This window comes from Pristis pectinata, chromosome 15, assembly GCF_009764475.1.
Source record: "Pristis pectinata isolate sPriPec2 chromosome 15, sPriPec2.1.pri, whole genome shotgun sequence".
In the NCBI taxonomy this organism is placed as follows: domain Eukaryota; kingdom Metazoa; phylum Chordata; class Chondrichthyes; order Rhinopristiformes; family Pristidae; genus Pristis; species Pristis pectinata.
In genome coordinates this window covers 21,914,402-21,940,558 of record NC_067419.1, presented here as the reverse complement: position 1 = coordinate 21,940,558, position 26,157 = coordinate 21,914,402, and the positions used below count along the sequence as shown (strand labels likewise).

The 26,157-nt window shown below is 41.7% G+C and overlaps 1 protein-coding gene across 3 annotated transcripts in view; it reads right to left on the bottom strand.

Annotated features, from left to right (window-relative positions):
• Window positions 1-26,157, bottom strand: part of LOC127578611 (IQ motif and SEC7 domain-containing protein 3-like) — a 288,463-nt gene that overhangs the window by 125,044 nt on the left and 137,262 nt on the right. For all 3 annotated transcript variants that reach the window (XM_052030780.1, XM_052030781.1, XM_052030782.1), the window contains exon 3: window positions 1,266-1,599. In XM_052030780.1, coding sequence (XP_051886740.1) covers window positions 1,266-1,599 — 334 coding nt within the window. The remainder of the gene's footprint in view (window positions 1-1,265; window positions 1,600-26,157) is intronic.

Here is a 26,157-nt window from a genome sequence, read left to right as displayed (position 1 = left end):
CAATGTTATGCCATTATTTAGCAACAGGTAATTGCAGCTGACAAGCATTAAATCTCTCAAGCTGCGTATGATACCATATAGAATCCATGAAGATTATTTCTTAAAAAACAGAATGGTTAACTAATGAACATTTTTTGCCAGCTGTGTGTTATGAAAATATACTCAGGATCTGGAACAAGCTTCAACAACTGAATAGATTTCACTGATGGAAAACCAGCATGAAGTGGTCCCTCATGAATTATGAACTAATCAGTGGTAGAATGCAAATAAGTATATTCACACTTCGCCAGTGACCTACCTTTTCCGCAGATTACTAACAAGGAAGTTTATTTACCAGCATTTGTTATTTTGAATATTGACGGGTCAAGAATTAGACCTCTAATCAATTACATTTTTATGTGCATCCAATGCAATACTCAGGGACTGCTGGCTTCTTTTTCTGCCTATCAAGGTGAGTCTTCAGTAGTGCAAAATTTACATTTTTTTCCACCTTGTCAGCAGCAAGCACCCAGATCAAGTCCAGCGGGATTCATTTCAGAGCAAAGCTGCTTCATTTCTGCTTCTTCACAGCCATATGCGTCTCCACCCACCACCTCCTCCCCTGCCCCACAGCAATGCAGTATATTCTATCCTCGCCTTTCAAAACAAACAATGAAGTTTGTTTGTTATTGCTACATTCTGTACTGTTATGTATGATGATCTCAACCTGACAGGACTTTTTATATTCATTTTTGGGATCCGGGCAACACCAGTAAGGCCAGCATTTATTGCCATTCATTCATTGCCAATGGGAGGAAATGGAAGGAGACTATTACAAACCTCTCAATTTTGCTTAATATCCTCGAAAGCTATGTAGAAATACACACTATGCTATGATTGCGATTCATTTGGTATCCAGTAATGGGCTGGGCATTGGGGTTCACCAGTGTGATTCTATTTGGGTCAAACCAAAGTCAGCTAAACAATAATGTTCTTTTTGAATAGTAATTAAATAAACTGACTCAGTAAAATAAATGAAATAAAGGAAACTAATCAAAAAGACATTACAATCTTTGTCACTGAAAAAGTACAGCTCTCCTAATTTTTATCATAATAATCTGCAACTGAGCAAGGTGATATGTCACAGGGTTTGGAAAGATAACTTTATAAAAGGTGCCTCTTTTAAATGCTTTATGCCCAATTTTAGTTTTATATCCAGCATAAGCTTTTCATTTTTTTTTACATATTTTGCACTTCAGATATATTCTGTCGGATGCTTGGAATACCTGCTTATTTTTCAGATCCAGTGACAATTCATAATCAGAAGCTGGTAAGTGTGAACATGCTGCTGTCCCTTTGCTCCGCTGCATTCTCATCGGGGAAGCGGTGTGGTGCAAGCTTGCTTTTTGCAGCATTGTGCTGGAGACTGGAATAACACGGCATGGCTTTCCCTCCTTGGCATCAGCTGATGGGCATTTCACTTGGTGAGAAGCATTGTCCACGTCAGCCCCATCTGAACTGACTCCGCTGGAAACGTTGATTTCGCATTCACTTGGGATCTTCACAGGACCATCTGCCTCAGAGTTAATGGATTTGCCTCCAGGAGAGCAAGTTTCATTACTGCAAAAATAAGGTGAGACACATGCTGTTAGTAACAGGCTTCACGCAGTGGCAGGCTGCAGCCTCTTTACCATTTTCCTCATTGATTCACATGGAAGGTGGCTGCACATGGAAAGATCAATTTATAATTACAACAGACAGTTGGAAAGCTGCAATACATGAGGTGGTAAATGAAGAAGAGTTAGATTTAAACTCAAACAACAAGTCTGAATATATTAAACTGGAAGGCATTTTAATCTAGCTTGTCTGGCAAGAAACAGATGGGATCATATTGCAGACATTTCTACATCCTTTCCAATTTTCTCTATGACCCCTGTCAATGAAGACTAAAGTTAGAAATGGGTAGAACAAGCAATCACCTCACTCCATATGTTTCCCACCTATAAATTATTAAAACTATTGCCATTTTCTCTGAGTCTGATTGAAAGATGAGAGGCAAATGCTAGTTGAGATTACAATGGACTAAAACCAATGATAACCTGTGGTAAGGCTTGATTTTGGGCGTTTATTACCATTGGCTTGCTTGCTACACCTTTCATTGAAATTAATACAACTATGATTTGGCACACTGCTTCCGTTATGTTTTATGATTGACTTCTGTGATGAAATAGTGCATCAGTTGCCAGCTACTCTTGGTGCATTTCACAATATGGTAAGGATGCAATGTCAATACTGTGAGCTTTTGCAGATTATTTGAGACCAGGCACCAAAATGCATAGAAAATGTATCTAGAATTAAAACACAGAATTGATCCAGCATTTAACTTCCACGTGAACAAAGAATTCTGAACACTTTTACCCACTTGGGTTTAGAAATTGCATAACCACAATTTTTAGTTTGTTAAAACATTGTTGATGGGGACCCTAATGCTGTTTGTAAAAATAGCATAAGGAATGAAAACTTTGATTGTAAGGTTCACAGAACAGCAATTGTAGGTTTCCCTGTGTGATGCCTGACTAAAAGTGACATTATTGGTTTCAATGTGGTGTTCACTAACGAGGTGTTCTATCTCAGCATATAGCCCAGTCGGTGCAATCTTTGCAGTCAGCTTTTAAGGGGTCATTACCACAATACAAGCAACACTCTTCCAACAGAATATACATGTTCCAATGATAGGAGAGTGTTCCCAGTGTCAGAGGGTCCTGGTCAGGTTTGTAAAGAGCAATGCCCACAGCAGGCATGAACTTTGTGCTTGACGGCCATGGAACCCTCCAGGGCTACAGCAAGGCACTCCTGGGATGAGGCTGCCAGGGAGATCTCTGCAAGGACCAGTGCAGTCTTTGGAGATGCTTGTGATGCACGCAGATGTCCATGCCTGCTCAGTATCTCTAATGGGCTGAAGGAAAAGTAGATGAATTGTCCTCTTCTTAAACATAGAGTTTGGGTGACCACTGCATTGCTAGTAGCTCCCTCTAGTACTGTCAGTATGGAATCTGCATATTCTCATTGTGACCACATAGGTTTCCTCCAGTGTTGGATTAATGTAAATGAGTGATTAATAGTTGGCACAGACTCAGAGGGAGGAAGGGCCTGTTTCCATGCTGTATGACAGTATGACTCCTTAAAGCCATAGAAACAGGCCCTTCGGTCCAATTCATCCATGCTTACCAAAGTGCCCACCTAAGCTTGTCCCATCTGCCTGCATTTGGCCCATATCCCTCTAAATCCTTCCTATCCTTCTGTTAGTTTGGAGCACAATAGTCTGCCCAGTCACTAACTGAGGTAATATTAAACATTCATATATGTAGTCTGAAAGTTTGCAAGGCACATGGTGAAAGGTCCTTTCTCTTATATTGGACCAGAATCTCCAAACATACCTTCATGCTCCATGATTGCTTTGCAATGAGGTGCTGCAAATATTTTGGATAATTTCACAGCCTCCTTGCTGTTTAGCTGTTTTACTAAAATTAAACTTCTGAGAGATTTTTAATACTGCAGCCCACGTAATATTTGAGACCATCTACCCAGAGCTATGCTGTATATTTAAAACGTTTAAAACACAGTGGGAGAACATTTTGTAACCTACCAACCTGCACATCATTGGGATGTGTGAGGAAACCAGAGCTCCCGAGGAAACCTACCCGAGCTAATCCCAGTTTTCAGAACTAAGTTCATCCCCCCACCGGTCAAGCCAAAGTACCATTTAATATGATGAGGCTTTTAGTCACTACTATCCTTTCCGGCGTTAAGTTCCAGACCCTCGTCACCCTCTGGATGAACTTCTTTTCTTCATCACCCCACTAATCCTTCTACCAATTACTTTAAATCCACACCCTCTCACTTGAGAGGTGCAAAGAAACCCATGCGTATGATTATGATTCCCCTGTGAGGCTACTGCAGCCAGAAGTGGAAACCATTCTGTGCCTGTCAAGGTAATCACTGCCTTAAACTTGTAGGTTTGTGGATCTTCCCAACCAATAATCAGAGACTGTCAAATTTAACAACAGCCATTGAATATTTACATTATAGTTAATGACATTTCTTTTGTCTAAGTCTATGATTACTCAATTTTACCATGACAAAAACAAGCGATACAATTTTTGTTTCAAAAAGAGATTGAGACAAAATCCTGCACTGTTACCCACTGTCTGCAACTCACAAAACTGTTAGTGTTAGACATTCAGTCCGACCAATTCCTACTTCTACCCCCATGCAACTCCCTTCATGAAAAAGAATGGAATCCACTCTATTAATATGCACCAGTCTGTTCATCTGCGATCACAGGTGAAGAACATATAATGCCCCATAGCCTGCTCTGCCATATTATGTTATAGTTTCAAGGTTAGATGTCTACTCTGCATTCTATGTCATGTTGCTTGAATATATGTGGCCCCCTTTTATATGTATATAGAAAATGACAGATGTTAGAAAGAGCAGAGGTATTTACCATGCATATGTCCATGTTAATACACACATTAACCAATAATATGGGTGGGTTTGCCTGGCACTGGCAACATAGAACATAGAACAGTACAGCACAGAACAGACCCTTCAGCCCACAATGTTGTGCTGACATAGCTAACCCCTCCTTTCTACAGAATGCCCATATCTCTCCATGTTCCTCTCATTCATGTACCCATCTAAGCCCCTCATAAAAGCCCCCAATGAATTCTCAATGGTTCTGGTCTTACAGATCAGATGTCCCCAAATTAAGCAGGCCACCACGACAGCAATAACAGTGCTTTGGAAAAATATAGGCAGCCTGTACACAAGTACATGAGCAGCTGGCAGAGTGCTGTGTATCCTTTTGTGATGTTGCCCAAACTTAAACTGAAGTGCTGTCACTATAAATTGCAAGGGCATCATTGTTTGACAAAGCAAAATGTGAACAGAAGTCAACATTGGCAATAAACTTGAAACCAGCAAGATTTTTTCCTTGCCGGCACCAGAACTCAGTATATAAGCAAGGCAATAGACACACTTGCAGTTTTCTTTATCCAGGCTACATCTGCTCTTCACTGGAAGTTGTCCCTCAATAGATAAAGGATGATATCTATTTCCACAGGATCTCTACCAATAGCTTCTCATATGTATTTAAAGATACTTCTTCAGTCACAACCATTTTCTTTATCAGTGTTTTCCTCCTTTAAGCCGCATTGGTAACTGAGTTTTTGTAGCTGCAGGCAGCAGATTGGGCAGCCCACAAAGTTCTCAGCCAGCCATTCTGTATGCATCAGGAATGCTGTCATTTTATAAAAATAATCTGATCTTACACTGCCAACCTGCACTGCAGGGGGGCACAGTTCCCAAAGAACAGCAACCCAAGAGGCACTGTGTCAAAGCTCACGTAAACAGACCTGAGAAGGAGGACCTTTAGTAGCATGACTAGGTGCGCCATACATGGCAATTGCACTGTCTGCTTGATTTTCTGTGTCGGGCTCCAACTTATCTTTAGAGAGCCTAATGCTTAGTTCTCATTGGTGCCCACAGCAACTTAAAGACACCTGAGCTAATTTGCCAACACAACATTTATTGCAACATGAAAATAAGATGTCTCTAGGCATTAGTTTTGAAACTCTGAGTTGAATTTCTCCCCGTGAATTTCCTGCAACTTATGTGTAAATTGTAGCGACTCACCGTCCGAGCAAGCAAACCGGCTCGGCGGTCAGGTTGCGCGTCGTCGGAGCGGCGAGGCCCAAGATGGCGTTGGGCCTTCGTCTTCCCCAAGTGACGGGGAGAACCCGCACGCGGGGAAAGTTTGATGATGTAGCGCATACATCACTTCCATTTTCGGTGGGCAGGAACCGTTCCTCTTAAAAAGCCCGCGCAAGGCGGGAAAATAAATCAGTTTTTGTTCTGCAGCCCACTGACTAGTGTCTTGCTTTCACATCACGGTAGCAGCTGCTACATTGGTGACCCCGACGGTCCAAACGGATTTTGGACCCACACAATGGACGACAACGCAGCAGCCAACACAGTGGCACTCAGGCTGCCCACCGTTTGGACGCTTCGGCCCAGCGTCTGGTTCGACCAGGCTGAAGCCAACTCCAACTTCGGCAGATCACCTCCGACTCCACTAAGTACTACCATGTGGTCAGCTCTCTGGACCAGGAGACAGCCACTCAGGTCGGAGACTTCATCCAGTCTCCTCCAGAGGAGGATAAGCACCCGGTTTTCAAAGACCTTCTTATTCGGACCTTTGGCCTCTCCCGTTGCGAGCGCGCCGCCCGCCTGCTTCATCTCGATGGCCTGGGGGACAGATCCCCATTGGCCCTAATGAACGAGATGCTGGCCTTGGCTGAGGGACACAAGCCTTGCCTAATGTTCGAACAGGCTTTCCTCGAACAACTACCCGATGACATTCACCTGCGGTTGGCTGATGGGGATTTCAGCAACCCACGTGAGATAGCTGCCCGGGCAGATGTCCTGTGGAAGACCAAATGCGAGAGTGGGTCGTCTGTTGGCCAAATTGCCAGGCCGCGAGCCCAACGCCTACCTAAACCAGTCCCAGCAACCGAGCGACCACACCCCAGAAACACAGACAACGACACTGGCTACCAGCTGTGTTTCTACCATCAGAGGTGGGGCGCGGAGGCCCGTTGATACCACCCACCCTGCAAGTTTCAGGGAAACGCTAGGGCTAGCCGCTGCTAATGGCTATGATGGCTGGCCGCCAACACAGCCTCCTATTCATTCGGGACAAGCAGTCCGGGCGTCACTTCCTCGTCGATACTGGAGCAGAGGTCAGTATTTTGCCCCTGACCAGCCGCGACACTCGTAACAGGCAACAAGGTCCTGTACTCAATGCCGCAAACGGCACAACGATACGGACTTCCGGTACCCGTACAGTTCAATTACAATTTGGCGACAGCCGTTTTACCTGGAACTTTACCCTTGCCGCCGTCGCCCGGCCACTCCTGGAAGCCGATTTCCTTCGGGCCCACAGCCTGTTAGTCGACCTGTGAGAGAAGCGGCTAGCACAGCCCGCGAACCTTGGGGACCGTATCGCTGGTTCTGGGGGGGGTGGGGGGGGGGTTGTGTAGGACTCACTGTCCGAGCAAGCAAACCAGCTCGGCGGTCGGGTCGCGCGTCGTCGGAGTGGCGAGGCCCAAGATGGCATTGGGCCTTCGTCTTCCCCGAGCGACAGGGAGAACCCGTGCACGGGAAAAGTTTGATGACGTAGCGCATACATCATTTCCGTTTTCGGTGGGTGGGAACCGTTCCTCTTAAAAGGCCTGCACAAGGCGGGAAAATAAATTAGTTTTTGTTCTGCAGCCCATCGACTAGTGCCTTGCTTTCACATCGCGGTAGCAGCCACTACAAAATCATACTTTTCATCTATGTTGCGATTGTTTGGCTTGCGAGGCAGTCATCTACAGTCCTTTGGAAAAATAGCATCACTCAAAGATCCCTTATTTCCTGAAGCCATTCTAGAACATAGGCAACTTCTGCCACAAACTCCACGTCTTAGTCCCTGATCCCATCCCTTTCCTGGACATCTTTTTAGTAGAACCCAGAGTTAATCCTACCATCCTAGAGCACCTGTGCTGAGCTTTCAAACCCATATCTAGTCTAGTATCAGGAATACCTACTTCCTCATCTGTAACACTGCCTGACTCCACAGTCTTACATATTCTGACCACTTTCAGTTGCTGAAATTCTCCCTCATCCACAGGTCTCTCATCCTCACCAGCAGTCTTCACCAACAAATACCTACAAGTTCACACTTGTGCTTTGCCACCTCTGATTTACTGCACACTGCATCTGTTCTATATTCCTGAGCTCTACATTATCCCTCACAACCCCAGGGGCCTGGGTTCAATCCTGACCTCAGATGGTTTACATGTTTATATGTTCTCCCCATTACTGTGTGCTTTTCCAGCAGGTGCTCTGGTTTCCTCCTACATCTCAAACACATGCTTTTGGGTTAAGTGGCAAGTGTAAATCATCCCTTAGTGTAAGTAAGTGGCAAAACAAATCAAAGCAATGCTGATGGGCACATGACAGTGAAAAGGTTGCAGGGCGACAGGAAATAAGAGAGGGGTAGTGGGACTGAATGAATTGTTCTGCTGGGTGCTGGCATGGACCTGATCAGCTAAATGGCCTCATTAGGTGTTACAGTATTATCAAGTCATACAGCATAAAAACAGGCCTTACAGCGCTGAACATCCAGCAGCCATTTATGCTGGAGATACTCAGCCGGTCAGACAGTATCGGAAAGATCGGTCATTTATCTGGAATGTTAATTATCATGGAGTGGTTTGGATTATCCCAGATGGAACATTCACCTGTTGCTGGGATGAATTCTTCACAGTAAGGCACAAGCCCTGTCAACTGCAAGCCCCAATCACTGACAGGGATCTGGGCCTACCCCCAGCCTTGTCAACCGTTAGACTGACACTAGACTGCTGTTCCAGGCGGAGAGAGGTTTGAAGAGCGGTAGGGGTGGGAAGAATGTAGGGAGAGGGGGAAAGGTTGGAGAGGGTATGAGGTGGAAGGGTGAGGGAGGACATCAGAGGAAATGAAAAGTAGAGGGAAGGGAAGGAGGAAGAGGGTGGGAGAGATTGAGGCTGCAAGGGGAAGGGGATACTAGAAAGGAGAGAGAGGCAGAGAAGAGGAAGCAGAATGAGGAGTCAGGAAGAAGGACAGTGGGAGAGGGAGAGAATGAGGAAGAAAGAAGAGAGGTGAGAAACAGTGGGTTGGCCGGAGGGTAAGAATTGGGAAGGGAGGAAGGGGAGGGGAGGAGGAATAATGGAAGAAGGAAAAAGGCTGTGAATTGATGAGGTACCTTTATTTAGATAGGAAATTGGCTTCTCATTTGAGATCACTACGGGATGCCCTATTCCCACATATTTTTCCTGATCCTGGCAATGATGTATCTACGGTATATGGGCAATGCCAGATTTATTGAGAGAATTTGGATAGGCCCCTAGTGAATGAAACACCACTTTGGAGAAATCAGCTTATTACCGACTTGGTTTGTGTGCAAAATATGAAAAGACAGCAACTTTTAAAGGACTTCAACCTGCAGCAGCTAGATAAGCTTTGGTAGTGGATAAAACTGCTCACAATATGATCGTGCTGCATGTTCACTTTGATTCTGAAGAACTGGAGCTAGACCAAAGCAAGTTAGACCTACTTGAGTGAAAGCTCTGTCTCCTGTTAATCTAGTCTTTCTCTTCTACAGGAAAAGATATTGAAATCTTGAACCTTAAAAGCATTGCATTTGTCACTTACATGATACCTGTGTATATTGGTAGGCAAGGTAAGAAAATAAGCTATGTTGGAAAGTGCCAAGTATTTCTGTGCTGTTGTCAACTGTGGAATTCAATCAGTAACATCTCTCAGAGTTTGGGATGGTTGAAGATACAGCTGGAAATTCTAATATCCTGTAATTGCTTCAGTAACGAAGCTCGCTGTAGGTATAAGCTTAAAGCTTTTCGAGCTGCCAGAGGAAGTGGTAGAGGCAGGTACAATTACTGTGTTTAAAAGATACTTGGACAGATACATGGATAGGAAAGGAGTAAGGGATACTGACCTAATGAGGGCAAATAGGATTAGCAGTCAGCATGAACGAGTTGGACCAAAGGACACGTTCTGACTCCATGACTATCACATACTGCTTGTGTTGCAAAGATCCTGTAGCATTAAGGCTTTATATACTGATAATGCTCACTTCTACTGAAATATTCAAGATGTTGCATATCATCCTGGTTCACGTCATGCAACTCATCTCAGTGTTGTGAAGTGGAGACAGTGAAGGCAGTTTACTTCTATCCAAATGCAGACTAGGTGACAGCATTTGGTGCTCCAAGTGTGGCCTCCTCTACACTGGTGAGAGCAAACACAGACTAGGTGACCGCTTTGCAGAACACCTGCGCTCTGTCCATAACTGCGATCTGCATCTCCCCGTTGCCAGTCACTTCAACTCCCCCTCCCACACTATCACAGATATGTCAGTCCTCGGCCTCCTCCACTGCCAGGAGAATTCCAAGCGCAAACTGGAGGAACAGCACCTCATTTTCCGTCTTGGAACCTTGCAGCCTAACGGCATGAACATTGAATTCTCCCACTTTAAGTAATCCCCTCAAACTCCCACCACCCCCCCAACCGTGCCTCTTCTTTTCTTCCCTTTCCTAGCCTATCTCGCTTTTTTCTACCTCTTTTTCCTTTCTCTCCTTACCTTTGACCCAATCCCCAGTGGATCTACTCTCCCCACCTCTCCCGCACCTGCCTATCACTATCTCTTACCTGCATCTAACTATCACCACCTTGTGCCCAACCTGCCTCCCCTCTTTTGTCCACCTATCACTGCTCTGCTTTTCCCTTCTATATATTGGGCTTCCCATTTTCCTATCTTCAGTCCTGAAGAAGGGTCCTGACCCAAAACGTTGACTGCCTGCTTTTCTCCTCAGATGCTGCCTGGCCTACTGAGTTCATCCAGCATCATCGTGTTTTTCATCTAGATTCCAGCATCTGCAGTCCTTTGTTTCTCTTGCTTCTATCCTGCCCAGGTATGTGTGGAAGAGTATAAAGGCTCAGGTATCAAGTAATAAGGACACAGACAAAATGACTCCTGCATTTAATGTTCCCTTGTTTTCCTCATTTAAATCATACAAATTGCCAAACTATTCCCATCTCGTTTGTTTTAGTATTATTTATATAATATCAGCAACCAAGAGTAATGAGGATGTGGTCAGATAATATGGCAGCAGCATAGCATCTTTCCAGAGTCAAAACATGTTGCAAAAAGTAGAGTCCAGCCTTCCAGCATTTAATTTTAGGTCCTAATTTTCTGACTCACGACTGACCCTCTGCTGCCATCAAGACCATGTAAAATATTCTCCCATGTTTAGACAGGTAGAATAGTACAAAAGCATAGTGATAAGCATACATAGAGTGACAGAGATGCTGTGAAACAGATATAGTGAAGCATACAAAGGGGAAAAAAAATATAGACGGTTATGCACACATAGATGCTCTTTGCTCCAGAGAGACCATTAATGGCTCATTGCTGAAAACAATACATTCCCAGATTTTCCTTAGAAATGGTATTTGCCTCATTGATTCTTCATGCAAGCATCCACAAATGTGGAAGTCTCAAACTACCTGAGAAATGCTTGTTGGCAATTTCCTGACTGCATTCCACATTGGACTCCATATTGAACCCTGCAGCTGAGTGCTAACTACAATTTCCCAGCAGTTGCATTGAGAAATCTGCCAGCTGAACGTGCAGGGACCACCACTTCAGCACCCAGCTAGAGGAAGAGGGCAACTAAAGGAGACAAAGGAATCAAAGATCTGTATTTTATTTTCTCAGTTGGGCCTGTGGTTAGGCCTATGTTTTCATCTGCTGAGTGGCTGGGATCTGAGGAGAAGAAAAATGAGCCCAAATGATCAGGGCTAGTAAGATATATGTTGTGAAGCCAGACTTCATTTGCCAATCTTCCTTTACATATAATTAAAACAGCTAAGATATGGTTAATTCCTCCTTACACAGATGGCAAAAGAGGAAATTATAGATAAGGTCAGTGGATCAATGGTACATTTTCCCAGTTGAAGTTACTGTTGTTCTACATTTTTGGTCAAGGTTGGGAGGAAAACTTAGGTTTTACTCTCCACATGTACCTCTTACTTTTAAAATAAAACATTAATGACTTGTCTTATAATCTTTCCTGGACTGCCCTGAGGCAAATAAAAGAAGTGCACCAGAGTATATAAAGGACATGGGGCTAGAAATTCTATTTGTACCACAACATTCTATGGGCTATGCAATAGAATTTTATTCAAATAAATGCATGTGGGTCACTTATGCACGGAAACTGCTAGTTGCATTTAAGTGGCATCAATCACCATGCAACATACAATTGATATCAAACTCTCATTTCCTGAGCTTTCCAAATGTCATGGGCCTTGACTAGAGGGGGAAATTCCAATCTTGCATCACTTAAAAAGCCTGTCCCTAACTGGGCTACAGACTGAAGGTTGACAGTGAAAATTTCAACAGGATATTCCCTCAGTGTCTTTCTTGAAGTTAAGTTCTCTTTATACCTGGGACCCTGCATCGCCGACCATGAATATCCCCTCAGCAATTGAAGGCTCATGTTCTCATGCCTGAACCTGGCCTTTGCCAGTCATGGGAAAATCTGCTCCAAACCAGCCTGAATGGTCCAAGGAGAAGCATCCAACAAGAACTGCCATTGCAGGAGATTAAGAAGGCAAAGTCATGCTTCACAATTGACACTTAGCCTACAATATGGTCTGTGAGCAATTATAAGCCCAAAGCCTAAATTGGATAAATCTAACACACATGACACTTTGCATTTGCCCAGAGTTAATCAATAAATTCGGGCAGTCTCAGCAAGACTGGGCTCAGCTGCTGGATTCCACATGGACTTTAGTCAACCAAAGTACCTTGGTTTAATATCTAATAATGTCTAATATAGTGACATTAGTCCAGATAATGTGTCCATATCCTGAAGTGAATCTTGAACACTCAACCTTCTGACTCTGAGAAGAGAATGCTACCAAATGACTCTCAAAGCTGGAGAATAACCAATCCCACACATTTTGTTTGTGGAACAAGAGGAAGAGTGTCTAGAGACAAGAGTGTTCTGATTCACTATGATACTCAGTCCCCAAACTCTGAAACAATTTACTTGCAAATTGTAAGCTACACCTAAAATAAAGTAGCAGAGAACTTTTATTTGTTCCTAAATTAGACACTAGTTTGCCCCTGCAGTAAAACACATCTTCGCAGAGTGACAACATTGTTATTCATATTGATGAGGGATTTTGCTGATATTCACAGAAAGGATCTTTATAATGAATGCTATGGGAAATAAATGAAATTCAATATTGAAAGGAATAATAGCAAATTAATTTTGCAACACTCCAACACTCTCTTGAATTCCATCCACGTGGGCGAAACAGTGCAGCTGTTATCAGTTTCTATCGTAAACCCAGTTATTCTCTGACAGATGGTGAGGAAAATTCTCGTAGGAAGCCCTTTCAATCTTTAATCAAAGCGCTCAGAGTACTGAACACTGCCAGCATTGATAACATGAGAGGAAAGGAGTGAAATCTTATATCTAGCTCAAAACAATACATTTATGATGGAGCCAGAATTTTTCTGTCTGAGGAGGTTTACATCCTGCATAGATATTCTTAGAGATGGTGTGCCTTTATTAAAAGATAGTGTGCAAACCTTTTTTTAAACTATTCCTTTATAAATTTGCCAAAAAACCTCCCAACACTCAAAATATTCATCATTTTCTCCGTGTTAAATTGGCAGACTTTGGGAAGTTCCAATTAATTTTTCAATAAATATGCTTTTAATAAACTATTAGCCTTACTCTGATTGATCAATCTTTTCAATCCTTAGCCTCTTGACATTAATCATTCTAGCAAATGGAGTTTTTCTCCTTTAATATGTTTTGCCTGATCTATATTCACTTGAACCTACTAAATCACCCAGAAAACATTAAGAATGAAGCTTCTCCAACTTGTCTGCATTCATTTCGACCATAGCTGATCTAACCTGCAATTCGACATCCTTTGTCTTTATTGGTAAGGGTATCTATCAATCCAAAACAAAACTATTTTACCTGACCTAAATCCACAGCCATCAGTGACTAGATTGCAGATTTCCATGAACATTCATATGAATGATGCTTCCTGGTTTCATTGCATATTACTGTATATCCACACAGAAAACCATTCAGCCCATCTAGTCCATGCCAGCTCCCAAGGGGGCAATCACATTAGTTCCACTCCACTCTCCTCATTTCCCTACATCCCTGAAACTCATTCTCCCTCACACATGCCCATCATCTCCTCCTTGATTCATTTTACTTACACTATGGAGTATTTTACGGTAGCCAATTAACCCACCAGCACACCCTTGAGTCATGGAAAGAAAACAGACACCTGGCATGGAGAACATGCAAACTCTGCACAGACAGCATCTGAGATCATCAAACCTAGGTGCCTGGATCTGTGAGACAGCAACAATAACTGTTGTGCCACCATGCCGTCTGTGTTTCAGCAACAACTTGTACTTTTAAACACGAATGAAGGCCCTGAGGCTCTTTGCTTTTATTCCCAAATTCCCAAAAGGAAGTGCTGTGTGGAGTAATGCTCTAGAGAAGAAAGAGGATGCTCCTTCTGGGGTAGAGATTAAATATACTTTATTGGGAAAGGGTGGAAGGAGCACTATTTTTATCCCTGAATGGCAACATGTTTCACTTGACAGTAGTGGATACAGAATGTCTAAACTGGAAGGTAAGTTCCTTTCTTCAGCACAAGTATCCCTATTTTCATCACAAAGGACTTTGATACAAATGACAGTAGCAAAATGAACTGTAATGAATGAAGGGAAATTTACTTGTCTGACATCTCTGATTCCATAGCCCTGTAACATTACACATTTCCACTGCAAACAGTATGGGGTCCATCTAGGGCATGTTGTGTGGTACTACTGTTGCGCATGTCCAGATGAGGCACTCAGATGCACATAGTGGCTCTAATTCCAGAGGGTTTTGCTAGTCTGCCACAGTAACTCCAGTAGGAGACAATCCTGCCAGTACTAGTTCTCAGCATGAATACTCCAGTACCAGTCTGGAGTGACTTTGAACCCAGCTTCTGCAGAGACCTTGATGTAGGGAAAGAAACAAGGTCCAAAAAATGCTTCTTTCATCTCACAGATATCTTATATACTTTTACACTCAGAATTTAAATAAATTCATGAAAATCTGTATATCTGACCTCTAAACCTTTTCTGTACATAACACAGGCGTAGATGGGGTCTCCCTTGAGTAAACAGTTAGCTTAATCACAACAGCCAGATTCCCAGGACACAACAGATTAGTTTCATAGCAAGCCATGGAGAACATGATGGCACAACAGAAGAGAAGCAATTAAAATGTAATTTCCATTCCTAGGTCTCAGCGGAACTTTGCCTGACTGCAAGCAGAGAACGCAAAGAACATGTTTGAACTGAGGGACTCAGCTTTTATCATGTTATTAACTCAAACTCTTCGGCTTGACTTTTGAATGTAATAGGGCTCAGGTTGTTGGATTCTGATAGTAATGTCTGTTTCATTATAGTGTCAGTCTCATCAATAGACTATTTCGCAGGAGGCTAATGAGATTGAGTTAAGAACCAGCATGTAGTAGCATCTTTGAATAACACAATGTAATAAATGCTTTGCAGTTACCTTATTGTTTATTTTGATTTTGTACTATAGTGTGTGACATTTCTCAGGGTTCATAATGCTAATATTTAGTATCAGGGGTTAAATTAATAATACCTTACGCATTTAACATTTAAAATCAAAGCTAGAATGGAAACAATTTTCATACTTAAACAATGCTGGCATAAAGCAGTATAAATGTAAATGACCTCCTGCAGAGGTCATGGAAGAATGGTTGGTATTTTCCCAGTGATTCCAAGCATAATAGGTTAGTAAAAAATTAATACCTTTAGTTCTGCTATGAAGCCTCATTAGATGTCAAAGATCCAAACCTATTGCAAATATTAAATGGTCGATAATGAGCCTTGAGCCATGACACTGAAGCATTTGATTCTTCACCCTGACAGACAGCTCGACTTGTTTCAGTTTTAGGGGTCTTCTTCTATTATTGTTGGAACCTGTGGGTCTCTGCCTGTAAATATCCCTGATCCATGTTGGCCATTACTAAGCTTCAGTTCTTGCCCTAATAGTCCACACTGGAAAAGGCTTAGGGACCTTCTGCCCAATCTTCCCGACCATCCAAAGGACATCTTTCTTTAAGGCCTTTGCATGTATTATTTGCGTAATTGGAAATGAATACCTGTAACTTTCTGCTTGAAAGAAGCTCCCAGAATCTCACTGACTGGGATTGCCATAGTGTTAAAGGTCCCGATGGGGTAGAACTTATTCAGCATGCTCAGGAAAGTTTCCTCAGGCAGTACATAGAGGAACCTACCAGGAAGGGAGCAAAGTTTGATCTACTTCTGGGAAATAAGGAAGTGACCAAGGTCACAGTAGGGGAGGACTTTGGCACCAGTGACCATAGTTCCATTTGTTTGAAAATAGTAATGGAAGGGGACAGAACTAGTCTGCAGGTTCAAATTCTGAATTGGGACAAGGTGAATTCTGACAGTATTGGACAGGAGCTTGCAGAGGTTGCTTGGGCCAGGTTGTTGGCAGGCAAAGGGACCTCTGGCAAGTGGGAGATAGCAAGAGTGCAAGGACTACATGTTGCTTTAAATTAAAAGGAAAAGAAGCTGGGAGTTTGGAATCCTGGATTTCAAGGTATATTTGTAACTCTGATCAAGAAAGAGGAGGTTTGGGTCAGATACAGGCAGCTGGGATCAAGTGAATCATTGGAGGTATGTCGAGTATGCTGGAGTATACTCAAGAAGGAAATTAGCAGGGCCAAGAGGGGACATGAGATGGCTTTGGCAATGAAAATTGAGGAGAATCCTAAGATATTTTTTTAAGTATATTAAGGGAAAAAGAGTGACTTGGGAGAAAATAGGGTCCCTCAAAGGCCAAGATGGAAATCTATGTGTGGAGCCACTGGAGATGGGCAGAGTCCTCTGTTTTTACCATAGAGAAAGATGCGAACACTTGGAAACCTTGGAAAGTTAATAGAGATGTTTTGGGAGGAGTCTATATTACAGTAGAAGAGGTGTTGCATGTGTTAAAATGTATGAAGGAAGACAAATCTCCAGGTTCAGACAAGGTATATCCAAGAACACTATAGGAAGCTAGAGAAGAAATTGCAGGAGCCCTTGCTGAGATATTTGCAACATCACTATCCTCTGGCGAGATGCTGGAAGACTAGAAGATAGCAAATGTTGTGCCTTTATTTAACAAGGGCTGTAAGGATAGACCTACTAATTTTAGACCTGTTAGCCTAACATCCCTGGAAGGTAAGTTGCTGGAAGGCATTCTGAAGGATAAGATATACTTTCCTTTGGAAACGCAGGGGTTGATTGGGGTAGCCAGCATGGCTTCGTACATGGGAGATCTTGTCATACGAATTTGATTGAGGTTTTTGATGAAGTGACAAGGAAAGTTGATGAGGGGAGGATGGTAGATACAGTATATATGGATTTCAGTAAGGCTTTGGATGAGTTTCCACATGGTAGGCTGCTCTAGAAGGTTAGATTGCATGGCATCCAAGGAGAGCAATCAAACTGGAAAAAAATGGCTGCATGGTAGGAAACAAAGGGTGATGGTGGAAGGATGTTTCTTAGACTGGAGATCTGTGATTAGTGGTGTGCTCCAGGGGCCAATGCTGAGCCCATTGTTATTTGTCAATGATATTAATGATTTGGATGAGAATATATGAGGAATAGTTAATAAGTTTGCAGAGGACACTAAAATAGGTGGTGTCGTGGACAGTGAAGAGGATTATCAAGAATTGCAGCAGGATCTTGATTGGCTGGGTAGGTGGGCTGAAGAATGGCAAATGGAATTTAATTTAGATAAGTGTAAAGTGTTACATTTTGGAAGGATAAATCAAGGTAGGACTTTTACATTGAATTGAAAGGCCCTGGGTACTGTTGTGGAAAAGAGGGACCTTGGAGTAAAGGTGCATAGTTCTCTTAAAGTGGAGTCACAGGCAGACAGGGCAGTGAAGGCGGCTTTTGCTCTGCTGGCCTTCATCAGTCAGGGCATTGAATATATATGTTGGGAGGTTATGTTGCGACTGTACAAGACATTGGTGATGCCACACTTGGAGTGTTGTGTTCCATTTTGGTCATCCTGTTATAGGAAGGATGTGATTAAAATGGACTGAGTGCAACAAAAATTTACAAGGACGTTGCCAGGACTTGAGGGACTGAGTTACAGGGGAGAGGTTAGATAGGCTGTACCTTTACTCCTTGGAGTGTAGGAAACTGCGGGGTGATCTTATAGAGGTATAAAACATCATGAGGGGTGGTCTTTTTTCCAGGGTTGTGGAAATCAACAACTAGAGGACATAGTTTTAAGGTTAGAAGTGAAGGGTTTACTAAGAACCTCAGGGGCAACTTTTTTTTTTTTACACACACAGTGGGTGGTAGATATATGGAACCAGTTGCCAGAAGAAGTGGTTGAGGCAGGTATATTAGATACATTTAAGAAATATGCGGGCAGATATATGGATGAAAAGAGTTTAGAGGGATATGGGCCAAGTGCTGGGAAATAGCATTAGCTTGAATATAAACTTTGGTCAGTATGGGCACATATAGGCCGAAGAGCCTTCTTCTGTGCTGTAGAACTCCATGTCTCTATGAGTCCCAGCAACCCCTGGCGGGAAAGGAAACCATAAATTTTCCTTCTGCTTAGCTGCAAAAACAAGCTGCCAACACTGAGGCTGTAAATGAACCAGAGTTGACCTGAAATTTCATACTGCAAAAAAAAAGGACTTTTGGTAGACACTGCCAGCAGGCAATTCCATGAAGAGCAATTGGGTTATTTCAACCTCTGTGGTAGCTGTGTAATAGTACGATTCTACCAGTGTTCAGTGTGAAACTCCAACCTTTCCCCATGAACACTGGGTTTGCACCAGCAGACAAAAGCTTAAAATTGTCATATTTCTTCACAAGCATTATTACTTTCACAGGATTGCTAGAATACAGAGCACCCTGTTGATTTATTAGGCAAGGATTAGCCAAACTTCTTCTGTTCTGACCATGTCCAAGTCAACATGTTGCCTGGATATTCATTTTCACTGATTATAATTGGTCTTTTTCTCTCGAGCACCATCTTCTCTCTATCCATGCAGAATTTGTGCCAAGTTGGATTTTTCTGGTAATTCCTCTTCTTTTTGTGCATTGTAACAATCAGAAGTCGGTAAGGTTCCTGATACAAACATGTCCAGACCCTTCATATATTTGCAGCTGTGATATGGGCTTGTTCAATATTGTTGCAAGATTTGTTCCTCAACAACACTGCGTTCCTCCTCTGTGACAGTGATTGTTGTTCCATCAGGAGTAAGTATCATTTACTTAAGATTCCAGGATACTTATGGAATGTCATATCAAAGCATGTTTGAACCAATGGATGAGATTTTAAGTAGTTGAATGGATTTTACGGATAGTTTCAAAAGACTAAGGGATGGAGTGGTTGGTTTCCAGATACTGGGGTCCTGAATGGCTGAAAATATAACCACCAACAGCAGGGCAAAGTATATGTGGAAGACAGAAGAGTCTGAGTTGAAATGTAAAGTTCCTGGAGCATAATATTGCTTGGCCTGTGTTTGGCTATATGCTGCTACATGAACTTTTCCTCAGTTTTGATGAAAATTTGTTGACCTGAATCATTTCTCTCTTCATGGATTCTGCCAAACCTGCTGAGAGTTTCTACCAATTTCAGCTTTTATTCCAGATTTCCAGAATCCACAATATTCTGCTTCGGTGTCTGTGTGGAAAGTAATAATTTTACTGGAGACAACTGCATTATTCTTAAATAATAATTATGTCAGCTCAAGTGTACTTCTAAATTACTTTAGATTCTCTGAGTAATGCTACATTCCTTTGGCTGAATGACTATGACCTAGAAATATCAGCTTATCTCTCTTAGGCTCACATAAACCTCAGCTGGAAATGACTTCAGAAGCAACAACCCAGTTATTCACTTTCTTTGGTTGTTTGAAAGTTCATTTAAAAAGTTGTCCAGAGGTCTCTTTATTCTGATATTCATGGCAAGGCAGAGCAGACAGGGGCAAGGGTGGAGGGATGGGTTTGAGAATTTGAGAAAAGGTGGTGTGGGCCTCAGAAGGACTGGTTTCTCTCAGGCCCTGCCACTCAATCAGGTTGAAATGCTGGCTGGCAACAGCCCATTGGAAGAAAGCAATGGAAGGAGGAAGGAAAGAGACTGGGGTGAGAACAGTGGTGATATTGGAAGAGGATAAGTGAGAGTTCAGGGGTTGGAGAGGAGATATTAGTGAGAGATACGGAGTGATCAGTGGTCAGGGTATTATCAATGGGGGGAGAAAATGCCTTCAGGGAAGGAAGGAGAGATCAGAGGTTAAGAGAATAAAGGGTGATGGGAAGAGATTGGAGACAAGGGGAAATCATTGAGTCATAGAATGTGGGGTCAGAATGATGTTGGTGGGTAGGAAGAGAAAGATCTGGAAGTTGTTGGAGATGGAAAAATCAGTGGGAAGGATGAGAAAGATTGGGGATTTGGACAAATCTAAAAATGATGAGGAATGTAGGGACTGGGTGTCACTGGAACTTCAATGAGAGTGGAAGGAGGGTCCATGCAAGAGATGCAATCAGGAACATTGATGTGGGTAGGGAGTAAAGAAGGATGTTTTAGAGGTTGGAGAGTGACCTCAATGTGGGGGCCAAGATCAGAAGATCAGAGAAATTGGGCAAGGGGATGAGGAGAGTAGAAAGGATCTTTAGAAGGCAAGTGGGAAGTGGAGGCAGACAGAAGTTGTCTAGTCTGCAGGATCGCAGTTGAATGGGGAATGCTGAAGATCATGGGAACCTCATGCATTTAGGGACCACGGAAGCATCCCCATTCCTCCTGGTCCACAAGCAGTGCTGAAAAAGCATCACATTGCCCAAGTGTTCACCTCCAGCAGCTGGCAAGTCTCCAGAACCCTGGGAGTCCAAGCCCACTATAATAAAAGCAGAAATAGTGGAAAACAACTGACATCCAACCTCATTACATTATTGAAATGAAAAAAAAATGGTTTAGAAACATAGAAAAACTACAGCACAATTCAGGCCCTTCGGCCCACAAAGCTGTTTCTTGGGAGGGGCTGGATATCTATTCACTGTGCTGCTTCCTTTAATATCATATGGGCAGAAATGCAATAGTTTGACCTCATATTTAAGAATTATTTGCATTTTTACTGCTCATTAAACTCAAACCTCTTGAGTTTGGAGCTATGGCTTCCTTTGTTAAGTCTAATTAGCCTACATGCAGAGTAAAAAGTTCAATTTCAGAAAAATATGAGGTAATAATGAAAATTTTATAAGGATTTCTTTTTAAATAATATCTCTCAATTGAACTTTAGGTTAGTGCGGCCACTGCTTCTAGCAGAATTTTGCAAAAGCATCCAATTTTGTAAACAACTTTGTCTCCCTCAGCATTCTGAAGATCAGCACTGTTCTTTATTCATAGTAAATCCTTCAGTGAGGTGTGGTTGATGCAGATTTTCCTTGTCAATGACTATAATTTTAGGATTGTACCCATGTACCAGCCTCCAGGGACCCCTCCCAGCACATGGATGCCCATACATCACCATTAGTCATGCTTCTGCTCATTCTGAAGGATCAACTATGGGTGAATTCACCTCAGGATTTCTACATCTCATCTTATACAATGACAAAAGATTTCTTAAATATGGACTACTCGAAAACTTGTAGCAATTTTTAAAAAACTACTTTTTAGTCTATGGTCACTTATGCTATAAATAGATCGATGGTTTTGATTAAAGTATATTTGTATTCTTTCCTTTCTACAATTCCTCCCTATCATTATTTGACAATATCCCTGGTACAATTCCAAAACATCTAGTTACTACCTAGCGCCGATCCCATTGCTATTTGTCATCTATATCAATGATTTAGATGAGAATGTACAAGACATTGTTAGTAGGTTTGCAGATGACACTAAAATAGATGGTGTTATTGACAGTGAAGATGGTTATCAGGATTAGTAGAGGGATCTTGATTAGCTGCGTAAGTGGGCAGAGGAATAGTAAATGGAGTTTGATTCCGATAAGTGCGAGGTGTTGCATTTTGGGAAGACAAATAAGGGTAGGGCTTTCACAGGAGGGCCCTGGGGAATGTTGTAGAACAGAGGGACCTAGGAATACAAGTACATGATTCCCTGAAAGTGGCATTGCAGGTAGACAAGGTGATGAAGGAGGTTTTTGACATGCTGGCCTCCGTCAGTCAGGGCATTGAGTATGGAAGTTAGGATGTTATGTTGCAATTGTACAAGACGTTGGCTCAGCCGCATTTGTAATATTGTGTTCAGTTTTGATCACCCTGCTATAGGAAAGATTCCATTAAGCTGGAAAGAGTGCAGAGGAGACGTATGAAGATGTTGCTGGTACTCAAGAGACTGAGTTGTGAAGAGAGGTTGAGCAGGTTGGGATTTTTTTTCCATTGGAGCATAGGAGAATGATGGGTGATCTTATAGGGGTGGATAAAATCATAAGGGGCTTAGATAGGGTCAATGTGCACAGTCTTTTTCCCAGGGTTGGGGAATCAAGAACTAGAGGGCATAGGTTTTAGGTGAGAGGGGAGGGATTTAAAAGAACCTGAAGGGCAACTTTTTCACCCAGAGGGTGGTCAGTATATGGAATGAGTTGCCAGACAAAGTGGTTGAGGCAGGTAAATTAACAACATTTAAAAGGTGCTTGGATGGGTATATGGATATTAAAGGTTTAGAGGGATATGGGCCAAACACCGGCAAAAGGGAATCTTGGTTGGCAATGGACCATTTGGGATGAAGGACCTGTTTCCGTGCTGTATGACTCTACTAACATACTTATTATGACGTGGAGGGAGGCCACTTGGCCTATTGAGTCCATGGCAGTTGCCAGCACAGCAATACCATCAGTGCCATTCCCCCTCATCTGAGTTCCCCACTACCCCTGAAGCTTATACTCCCTCATACACCCATCTTCCCCTTTCTTTTACCTCTTACCTGCAGGTAATTTATAGTAGCTAATTAACATCATTGGGATGTGGGAGGAAAGTGGGGCACCCAGAAGAGATGTGCACAATCATGGGAAAAATGTGCAAACTCTATGCAGACAGCACCCAAGGTCAGGATTGAACCCAGTCCCTGTAGCTGTTCAGAGCCACAGTGCCAGCCTTTCTGTACAACCACCATCTGTATTTAACAGGCATGAAAAGTATTTGTTATTTTCTATCAGTTTCTTATGTTAAAAAAAAGTGTTACCAAATAGCTATCACTGGCAACACTGAGTGATTGCCTCATGCTTTCATTGGAGGTTTTCCAATACTTCAGTATATTAGACCTGTACGGGTAGGTTAATTTGGGTTTAAAATGGGCGGCGCAGACTCGTTACCACGCTGTAAATAAATAAAATTTAAAATATTTAATTTAAGATTTAAAGTTAAGGAAATATGCAAGTACTACCAGAGACACTACATCATCATCACTGCAGAGATTGAAAATGGATATAAAATCCTGTTAATATATCTGATCAAACTCCATTGCTATTAAAATAAATATAGATTCTGGAGCATAATTACTCAGTTGAGTAATTATGTTCCTTGCCATTGCACAAAGGCACAGTCCAGGAGTATAACCTGGGTATAAGCTTGATCTGTGACGAATTTGCTGATCTCAGCTAGAGTAGCAGAAAGGGCATGACAATTAATGTTAGGACTAAGGAGGTGTGATTATACCCAATACAGTTACTAGATTGCTTAACCATACACAGTAGAGCTTGGATTGAGAGAAAATCTCCAAGCATAAGATCATTTACAGTACAGTCTATCAGTGGAGTTCCAGACCCCGTGAGTAATAATTGGTTTCAATGAGCTTCAAGAAAGAAGAATAGGGTGTTAAATTAAAGTAGTTGCAAAATAAAAAGTGGAAAACTGAGAACTTTTCTGACAGACAAGTGACAGTTGATTGTTGGTTTCAAGTTTAAGGAACTTTGCAATACCTGTTAACAGAAACTATACAGAACTGACTATTTTACAACTGCCTCAAGCTATTGTTTTAAAATGAAATTAATCCTTCTTGAGGAGAGAGAAGATTGACATAACCCACATGAGGAATAAAATGTCTATTCATCATGCATATTGTTAATTTCAAATGAAAAACAATCACAGAACTTAACAGCATGATAATAAAATGATTTAGCAATTGTTCAAAAAAATTGCATTCTCTTTTGAACTGTTAAATGCAGAAATTGAGAAAATTTCTTCATAGTAAAAAGCTGTGCTTTTTTAGAATAAACAGCCATTTAAAAACTGAAACTGATACTCCACAGTCTGAAGTGCATCTAACTATATATCGCTATTGACACATAACACATTCTCATTTATACTCTAACAGTAATAACCTCCTGTTGTTGTGATGGTACAACAGACTCATTTAAGTATCAAAATCAAACTTCTTATTTACTTCTCAGTATGGACAATATCACAGATGGAGGTTTATCATACCTTACTGAATGTAGGAAGTAGAAGTCTAGATGGATATGGCAAACTATAATGGTTTTGGACATGTTTATTTTAAGATGCTGCTTGAAAAATATTGTCTAATCTGCAGCCGTCATGTCCTCATTTCCAATCATTTACTTCCAATGTTAACGCATATAAAGTCACTGTTAACCTCAGAAAGCCCTGCTTCTCCATAAAGCATCAGGTAAAGCTATTAAATGAAGTGAGGTTACTGATTTCACTTGGGTTGCTAATGAGACCTTATGGTTGCTCTGAAGATCTCCTAGCAAAGTTGCACAACAGTTTATTAGAACTCTTATCTTTTTTTTCCCAATCTTTTTATTAGTTTTCAAATTAATACAGATTAATATATCAATGTTTATACATGTAATACAAAGAGATCAGGAGAACAATCACGACATGGATAATCATAAAGAACAACAGAGTATAAAAAAAATCTGTAGATCCAATGATCTGTTAGTGAATGAATATAATATAAAAGAAAAAGATTTATTATAAAATATAAAGAAAAAAAAACAAAACAATAAGAAAAATGATAAACAATATATCAAACCAAACTAAGCTAAAGAAAAAAAACAAAAAAAAACTGGACTAAAATTTCTCAATAGAAACAGCAATATTATGTCCTCAACTCCATTCCTCTAAATTGAAAGGTTGTTATAAGGGGATCTATATCATGTGAAAATATTGAATAAATGGACTCCAAACTTCCTCAAATTTAAGCGAAGGATCAACAGTACCACTCCTAATTTTTTTCAAGTTTAAACATGATATAGTTTGAGATAACCATTGAAAAGTAGTAGGGGGTATTGGATCCTTCCATTTAAGCAAAATGGATCATTTGGCCATTAATGTAACAAAGGCAATCATACAGTTAGCGGAGGCAGATAGATGGCCAGATTCTATCTTTGGTAAACCAAAAATTGCAGTGATAGGATGAGGTTGTAAATCAATCTTCAATACATTTGAAATAATGTTAAAAACATCTTTCCAATATTTTTCCAAAAGAGGACAGGACCAAAACATATGTGTCAAAGAAGCCACATTCAATTTACATCTGTCACATATAAGATTAAAACTCTCATCTTTGTTTGTTATGTTGTGATTTCAGCTGGCAGGACACATGCAACAATTGGGCATAGGAAAGCTCAGCTGTGCTGGCTCAGCAATACTCCAAGTCAGGAGTAACAACTAAAAAGCAACTTACCTGAAGTTTGTTGCCATCTTCTTCAAAACAGAGGTTATAAGCTAATTAAATGACATGAAAATGACTGATAATGGTGATGTAAAGTGTCCTGTAAATCTGCAAGCAGTGGATCCTGTATAACAGTCTAATGGCAGCAGTGCAAGACCCAATTCCTTTTCATGATGAAGCCTCACTTTAATGTTCAGACTGTGCTAATTGTGGGAGGACAGGAAGACTGATTGATTTATAATCACTTAAAAGAATTTGCCACTGCTTACTATTCCATTACCTGCCAATCCTTGTTCTTGTCCTCCCTCATCAAGTTCATTAGGTCAAATTGCAGAAGTCAGTGTGAAGGACAATTCACCTGAAAATGCACCATCACTTGGTCTCACCCTTTCAAGCCCAAGTTTAGAAACTGGCACTGTGTATAAATGAAGTACATTTTTAGTGGACTAGAAGGATTTGATCTGAGTGAATCACTGACCACAAGGAAAAAGAATAAACGCCAAGTGAATGGATGATCCAGGGAACAGCTTACTAGAAGGCAACTTTGCCATGCAGCTCTGCTGAAGAGAACTGAGTGGAAGACTTCATGTGCCAGCCTGTAAAAGAAGGAAGCCCACTGTGGCTCACCAGTTGCATAATATAGTGGACAGCTTGCTAGGGAGCTTGAACAATATTGTGCAGGAGTCCACTATAAATGTGTTTGGGTTCTGCCTCATGGCAATTGCCAGAAAAGCAGCCAGAGAGCTGCTGATGA